Genomic DNA, 8,539 nt, shown 5'->3' with positions numbered 1-8,539 from the left:
TGAAGCTTAAAGCACTTCTTCAGCATTTCTTATAGGGAAAACCCAGATTATGAGAGGAACATTTACTCTAAAAGAAGAAGAGAGACACCCTCTGAGAATAGCTGATCAAGTAAACATGAGAGTGAATTTGTAAGGAGAGTTCAGGGCATTCATGGCTCAATCACTGAATTTTCTTGATGACAGGGACTCCAAGTTCATTTGTTCAGGATGACAAGGGAAGTGTATAGACAGTGTGACTGTACTGAAGGACTGAAGTAGTACCTAAGAGTTATGGGAGGCAGAACTGAGATAAGAGCAGAACTGCACCCACCTACGCAACTCTATCACCCAACTAGGTATTGGGTGGGTGTTGATTGTCCTTCTGAAGTTCTTAGAAACAAATTCTTCCATAGGCTCACTGAAGTACCCAGTGCAGCCATCCAGCCTATTCGCCCTGCTCGGGGCACTCTGCAGAGGGAGGTGGATCCCAGCAGGCCTTGCGGGGTGACTCAGAGGTCGTCTCTGTGACGTGTAACACCCTCGCCTGGTAGGGGTTGGTGTGGTGAGGGAATCTGCTTTACTCTTTGTGAGGAAAGCAAGGTAGAGAGGAAAGAGGCTGAGGAGGAGGGCCGCACTGGAAAGAGACTTTAGTGGGACTGAGTGGGGAGGTGAGCGGTGGACTTTACTGGTGGCAGCAGGGGCCGTATCATCGCCTGTGAGGCGGTCGGTTAACTAGGCCACAGCAGCCATGGCGGTTGACTTTGGGGACCACGCCAGCGGGTTCCGCCACACGGAGGTGATCAGGTTCATCAACAACGAAGTCCTCATGAACGGCGGCGGCCCAGATTTCTACGTGGCCTTCCGCTCACGGCCCTGGAATGAGGTGGAGGACCAGCTTCAGACCGTCGTGGCCGACCCTCAGGTGCCGCGCACCATTAAGAGAGCCTGTGCCTGGAGCGCGCTGGCCTTGAGCGTGCGTGTGGCTGCGAGGCAGCGGGAGCAGCAGGCGCACCGCCTCCGGCGGCTGCAGGAGCAGGTGGAGGAGCGCGAGACGGCTGCCTGGGCCCTGGCCTCCGAGCTGCAGCGGCTGCGTGGGGATCGAGAGGAAGTGGCCACGCAGTTGCGCTTCACGCAGGTCGCCCTGCAGCAGGCGCTGATCGAGTGTGATGTGCTTCGCGGGCGGCTGCTCCACGTGGATAGGTCGGCCCATATCATCCCGCTGGCCCATGAAATACTGCCTAGGCCTCGAGCCGAGCAGCATGGGACTATAGCCTGGCCCCTGAATGCTGAGCAGCAGAGAGATGTGGTTGCTATGGGGTTTCCTGGTAGGTTGTATCTCGAGGCCCAGGTGCCAGCCCCGGCAGCTGTTCTTTACATGCCAGGTCCCCCAAGTCCCTGGGCTCAGGCCATACAACCCCCTCTGCCAGCGCCGGTGCCATACTCACTTCCATTCCAAGCACCACTCCCAGTAGGAATCCCTTTCTTGCCAGCTCTGCCACCAGCAGTAGTCATGGATGCAGAAGCTGCAGTAGTCCCACTTCAGATGGTTCCTCTGGGGAGCTGCCCACCTGGTCCATGTGCTGCAGTGGGCTTCCGGGAGGAGGGGGCCCCACCGTGGGACCAAAGGAGTTACAGCCAGGAGGGAGGTCCTGAGATCCTCCAGAATACAGTCCCCTTGGGGAATATCAGAAACCTTAGCCAGGAAGGTCTAGGGAAGCCTCAGGGAATGGTCCCCTTTGGGGATAGCTGGAGCCACAGCCAAGAAAAAGGTCCAAAGATGGCCCAGGGGATGGTTCCTCTTGGGGACAGCTTGGGCCTCAGCCAGGGAGCAGATCAAGGGACACCCCAGGGGATGGTCTCCCTTGGGGACAGCTGGAGCCAGATCCAGAAAGAAGGTCCAGAGAAGGTCCAGGGGATGGTCCCCCTTGGGGAGAGCTGGAGCCTCAGCCAGAAAGAAGGTCCAGAGAAAGCCCAGGGGATGGTCCCCTCTGGGGATAGCTGGGGCCGGAGTCAGAAAGAAGGTTTAGAGAGGCCCCAGGGGATGGTCCCCCCTGGGGAGGGCTGGAGCCTCAGCCAGGAAGATTCAGAGAGATTCCAGGAGGTGGTTACCCTTGGTGCCAGTCAGGAAGAAGATCCAGAGACTCCCCAGGAGGTGGTACCCCTGAGGGCCAGTGAGAGCCACAGCCAGGAAGAATTTCCAAAAAGACCCCAAGGGATGGCCCCCCTTGGTGCCAGCAGGAGCAATAGCCAGGAAGAAGATGCCGAGAGGTCCCAGGAAGTGGTTCCCCTGGGGGTCAGTGAGAGCCACATCCAGGAAGAAAATCCAAAAAGACCCCAAGGGATGGCCCCCCTTGGTGCCAGCAGGAGCAATAGCCAGGAAGAAGATGTAGGGGGGCCCCAAGAGGTGGTACCCCTGGGGGCCAGTGGGAGCCACATCCAGGAAGAAAATCCAAAAAGACCCCAAGGGATGGCCCCCCTTGGTGCCAGCAGGAGCAATAGCCAGGAAGAAGATCCAGGGGAGCCCCAGGAGGTGGTACCCCTGGGGGCCAGCGGGAGCCACAGCAAGGAAGAAGGTCCAAAAAACCCCCAAAGGATGGCCCCCCTTGGTGCCAGTAGGAGCAACAACAAGGAAGAAGATCCAGAGGGGGCCCAGGAGATGGTATCCCTGGGGGCCAGTGGGAACCACAACAAGGAAGAAGGTCCAGAAAGACCCCAAGGGATGGCCCCTCTGGGGGATAACAGTAGCCAAAGCCAGGAAGGGGATCTGGAGAGACCCCAGGGGACTGGTCCCCTGGGGGGCAGCAGAAGCGACAGCCAGGAAGAAGGTCCACAGAGGCCCCAGGTGCCCCCCCTGGGGGATGGCTGGAGCCAAATTATGAGGGAAAACCCAAAGATACAGCAGCCTCTGGGGCAGAAGGCCAAGCAACCAAAAGGGAAAAAAGCTTTGGATTCCAAGCACCAGGAGAAATTTGTCTCAAGATGCAGTCCCAAGGATTGGGACTGCCCATGGTGTAAAGCCATGAATTTTTCATGGCGCAAGTCCTGCTATAAATGCAAGAAAGTCTGTGTGGCAGGTGAGAGTAGAGGCCGGGACCCAGGACAAACTCACTAATTTTAGGAAGGTAAGTAAGAATGAAAACACTCCAAAGGAAAACCAATTTCCCAAGTCCCTCTTCTGATCAAAAAAGTAACTTATTTACTTCACAGAAATTGTGAAAACCAAAATTATTGTAGAGAAAGTTAAATAAAACAATCCATTATTCCATTACCGAAACTAACAACTTTTTATCATTGTGGGTACTACATACGTAAATACACACTCCTTTCTGGTTTCTTATTAACCTCCTTTTCTCGAATATGCCATGTCTTTGGGAATAGCCGTATGGTCTTTGAGTTATAACTATATTGAATTTCAGGAGCACTGCTCTTCCTTCAAAATGCTATTGTTCCTTTGTAAACTACAGTGTTCATGTTTGTTTCTTGTTTTTAAGTTTTATAGGTGGGGGCCTGTTTTTGTGTCTCTGAGCCCCACAGAACTTGTTTGTTGCTGAAGAAGCTGAACCCGTCCCATTAGAAGATTTCCCAAGAGTCTAAAGAAATCACACCTTGACTCCAGCTGACCCGCACCTCGTTGAGACCCCCCATTGGCTGGAACTGAGAAGAGTGAGAGGAAGTCAGGGAAGAAGAGATGCTCTGGCACTCAGTAGGGGGGCAGGGAGGGCAAAACAATTTTGTTCGAATGTAATTTCTCTGTTGGGATTAATTTGGGAGAGTTGGGGGGGTGTTGCAGTATTAAATTCTATAGATGATAGTAAATTTGATGGATTACATTTAATCGTTAAACAAATAGTTATTGTCTAGTATGTGTTAAGAGCTAGACTTATATGTTAATATCTGGTGCACACATTATAACTTGATTTGGTGAGTTTGGTTAGATAACAGGAGAGAGCCTAATTTGGGATGCAAAGTATATCAGGAGGATGTCTTTGCCTGGCATACAGCATGATTTTCTGGTAAACCCAACTGAAATGACATCCAAATATATATATATATATTTAAAGATGTTATTTATTTATTTTTGAGCGAGCGAGCACAAGCGGGGAGAGGGGCAGAAGGAGAAGCAGACTCCCCGCTGAGCAGGGAACCCGATGTGGGGCTCAATCCCAGGACCCTGGGATCATGACCTGAGCCGAAGGCAGGTGCTTAACCCACTGAGCCACCCAGGTGCCCCACATCCAGATATTTTTGCAGTTCTGGGAGTAACATCAGGGACTTTCATGAAAGAATTTGAGTCACTGAATTGCTCATCTCACTGTTCACAGGTGAGACAAATGAGCAGTGGCAGAGATCAGGAAAGTGGCTTCATGAAAGTGCAGGTGGGACTTTTCTGATACTCTGTTGATTTCTTACTTTGAGAGGAACAGCTATCTTCCTGGTTGCCTGAATGATCGCTGGGTGACTTAAAGAAAGACAGTACTTGAGAGAGTGTTGGCTACACCCTCGAGCCCTCAGCTTTGGATCACCACCATCCCAAGCTCCTTTCCAGTCAAGATGGATGAAGAACAAAATGGATTCCAAGGGCGAACACCATGCTGTGGATGGTGCTTCTCTTGGGAAGACTAACTGGATTAAAAAGAGAACTGGACTGAGAGAAGCCCTTTTGAGAATGCCCCGGGCCCCTTCCCTCCCATTTGGTGTGTTCTCTGCAGGCTCTCTGCTCCCCCGAGACAGGTGGAGCCCAGGGGCTGGGAAGTTAGATGGTCTCCAGTCTGAACGAAAGGTGTTCTCGAGTTCCCCCATGAAATCCCAGCTCACCAAGCTCAGCCTCTGTCAGAGGTTTCCTGATTCTAGTAATAAAGAGTGTGCACTTGCCTGCTGTGTCTTCTGTGTGGTGTGCATCTCGGGGCAGGTTTGCTCCAGGGCGGCAGTTTAAACCCACATCTTCCCACCATCCCACCGAGGTGAAGGAAAGTTCGAGCTCATTCACTGAATAGAGGCCCTCATAGGGCCTCTCCTCTTCCAGCAAGTTACCCAAGATGGGGAGGGGGAAGAGCTTCTATGGGGCCTTCAATCCACTGTGACTGTCCCTGCTCCCCTCACTGTCTGAGTCCACACGGTCCCTTGAAGGTGGGCACCTCCCCTGCTCTTAGGCCCATGGGGCACGAGAGGTGAGGTGGGGACGGGGCTTCTGTCTAGGCTGGGAACCCGGATGCCTGGTGTCCAGCCTCCCTATGTGCACCAAGAAGCCATTTCCCTGAGGCCCTGTCTCCCAGAGTCCCAGCAGAAATTTCCCTTCTGCATTTCTGCCCTGCAATGCACGGTCCCCTCCCTCCTATGCATAATCTCATGAAGGTGCTCAGCGTTCTGGGAAACAGCCAGGTTTAGACGGCCTGTTAGTAAGACAAATGTTCCCTGAGGCAAAGGGGAGGGGTGGAACCTGGCTGCCTGCCTGGTGTAGGGACAGGGGATGGGGCAGAGAACTGATCTTACCCCACCGGCTTTCTCTCTCTCCTCAGTCCCGGTAACCGGGAGGCCTTGCTTACTAGAGAGGAGCACTGGGGACGAAGAGGACCATCAGGGACATCGGCCTAAAGCTAGGTTTTCTGGGTCAGGGGCTGGTTTTGTGATACTCCTATGTGTGCCGATAGCTCCCTGGAATTTTGGGAAGATGATACACAGATGGGACTTGGGAATTTTCCAACATAATCCACCTCGATGTACTAGTCCGTCACTAGATCTCACTATGGTTGCTTTATTTATGGTTTCAAATGGGCTCTGCTGTTTGTTGGCATGCCTCTAGGTCTGCATGAAAGCAGACTCACCCTGTGCATAGCTTTTATATAGCTTATTATTATTATTACAGTCTTTCTGGGTTGACAACTTCCAAAACAACCTGAATCATTAAGGCTGTCAAATCACTACCTTTTTTCTGGGCCGGGTACACACAAGAAATGGTAGTGGTTTCTGAGACAAGAACCTGGGCTTTGGAATTAGAGAGACCTGAGTTTGGATACTTGTGCTGTTATTCACTAGCTGTGTGACCTTCAGCAAGTTGCTGAACTTCTCTGAGCCCCCAACAAATGGGTTCTTCCCTTCCCTATCCCCCAGGATTCTGCTCTTGGTGCTGTGGTAATGAGTACAAGGCATTGTTAATGATGGCAAGAGCTACCATTGAGTGCTTACCGTGTGCCAGGTGCTCTAAGCGCATTACCCTTTTTGGTGACTGTAAGGTATGAATAGGTACCCGTATCAGTAGTTCTTCAAAGTGAATACGATTACCCCCATTTTACAGGTAGGGTAACTCAATACCCAAAGTTGGGAATTGGTGAAGCATGGCTTCAAAATGAAATTGTACAGGCTCCAATGCCTCTGCTCTTTCCATTATGTTACTGTACCTTAAACTTGTACCCTTACTGAGTAATACATTTGCATGTCACATGGGTCATCAATGCCTAAATCCAGCGACAGGACTGTAATGGAGAGACTTGGAGGCATAGTAACAGTCCGGTGGTCATGGTCATGCTGCTCTTTAAGAATTTCTCAAGCTTTGTGACAAGTGCCCAGCTTGGCTGCCAGTGAATAGGACCACTTACTATCTCTAGACTGCAGAACCAAGAAGGTGCTGGTGGTAATTTAGGCAGTGGAAGCGATTTGTATTCGATTCAGCAGACTGGCCTTATGAAAAGTTTATATATAGCCGAGTTCAATACTGTTAAGATAGAGCCCATCTTGACTGCTTCTCGGAAGTCTGTCTGAATAACTCAGGGTTGGTTTTAAGTGGATAAGGTACCAGCTATAACAGCCTAATATACATGCATGCATACTTTTCAGCGAGGAAGGAGGGGGGAAAGGAGACTTCAAAAGCTTCACATTTGTGTTGCAAAATGGGGAATAGAATTGATGTTTTCTAAGTCATGGTACTAAATCTATGACAGAGTGGCAAAGAAATACATAATTTCCTTATCATGTGCTTTGTAAAGTCTCAACACTAAACGATAGCAGATTCTTATTATGTGGTGCGGGCACTGTGCGTAACGCCTGTGAGTGTTTCTCTCACTTCTAGCTCACGATGGAGTGAGTGCATCCACTGGAACTAAGCCTCACATAACCTTAAGGATCCTGAAACAATCCTGGCCTGTGACCTTATGAGGTTGCAGTTGAACAGAATTTTCTCATTGACAGTGCTTGTTCTTTGGCATGTAAGACAAGTGTTCAATACCATGATGAAACAGGCATAGGAAGCGCTGCCACACTGAGTATCTGTACCCCCAAGGGACCTAGTACAGTTCCTTGAGTACAACTTCCTATTTGGTTCACGCCGGAAGCACTCTATTCAATGGGCCTAAGAATCCTCCCAGTAGGTCAGATCCTGGCACATCTAGCCCAACTTCTCTGGAGCATAAAGCAATTGTAAAAAAGGATCATATACTCTTCCTGGTGTCAGTTTTAGAGGGAAGAATGCCAGTAGGAATCCCTAGCTTTTTAATACTTTATAGATCAAGCAAAGAGCATGCATATAGAGAAGGTTTTTGATGTGCCACGCACCATGTTAGACAACGTGGAAGTCATTACTATTGTCCTCTATAATCTCCTGTTCTGTTAAAAGAAATACGACAAACATACACCAAACAGTAGTCATCAGCCTTTTCATCAATTATTCAACCATACTTTCTGGCCTGGAGATGTCAGTTTTCAAAAAGTTTCTGTATATCAAACAGCATTATATAATACGTGATTATTTTCTTATTTAAAATTAAGAAAGCATGTATATCTCTAAGGTTCCCTCACACAAACTTGATGTACTTCCACCTAAAAGCAGTCATTTGTCATTCAAGTTTAGGATTTTTGTGGGGATTTAGTGACTATTATTATCACTATTTTTATTACATGCAGCCTAATCACAGGCAAATGGACCATTTTACTAGGCTCTTTGTAATAGCGACAATACCTTAGAATCCATCATTACCACCTTCTTCAACTTCTATGAACTTTGAGGACGCAAATTAGGAACAATTTCTGTAGAAAACTAGTAGTTTTAATACATGTTAAATACCAGTAAGTGTTAAAGGATTTAAAAAAATACACGTTCAGTATGTATTTGGGGTTGCAAAGCTTCCACGGTAGCCAGATGGTTTCAAACTGTGCCCCCAGTCAACAGAAAAAGTTGTTGAGAAAGTTAACTTTGTTTTGCTTTGAAATAATATTACAGCTTTACTTGTGACATTCTCCAGCTCTTTGCTTTCTTCATTCTATACTACCTTACAAAAACAATGGTGCACAAGGCAAAAAACCTGTGATTACTTTTGTGGTAGGCAGCATTTAACCTTACCCCAGTGTTTATAAAGTGATGACAAAGAGCTCTCTGAGGGTTTTGGCTGTAATTAAAAGTTTTAGGATATTTAATCTCATTTATTTTTTGCTTGATATATATTTACTTTGATAATTTCAGTGACCATATTGGCTTCAGGAAAGAAAAAGACTGAGCAAGGATTGAAAATTTCATACCTTTACCACTACAATTCCTGATATTGTCTAGACAGTTTTGAAACTTCAGAACATA

At 48.6% G+C, this 8,539-nt stretch overlaps 1 protein-coding gene across 1 annotated transcript; it reads left to right on the top strand.

Moving 5' to 3' along the window:
* The first annotated feature begins 727 nt into the window (after positions 1-727).
* TEX13D (TEX13 family member D) lies at positions 728-3,091 on the top strand. Its single transcript, XM_088028929.1, has 4 exons — positions 728-1,685; positions 1,872-2,048; positions 2,475-2,587; positions 2,636-3,091. Exons 1-4 carry the CDS (start codon positions 728-730, stop codon positions 3,089-3,091), a joined length of 1,704 nt encoding a protein of 567 aa, XP_087885055.1.
* Positions 3,092-8,539: the final 5,448 nt, after the last annotated feature.

This window comes from Eumetopias jubatus, unplaced genomic scaffold, assembly GCF_037043125.1.
Source record: "Eumetopias jubatus isolate StellerSeaLion01/CBP00866 unplaced genomic scaffold, mEumJub1_p1.0 scaffold_11, whole genome shotgun sequence".
In the NCBI taxonomy this organism is placed as follows: domain Eukaryota; kingdom Metazoa; phylum Chordata; class Mammalia; order Carnivora; family Otariidae; genus Eumetopias; species Eumetopias jubatus.
The sequence above is the reverse complement of the archived record's forward strand: the minus strand, read 5'-3'. Positions and strand labels throughout refer to the sequence as shown.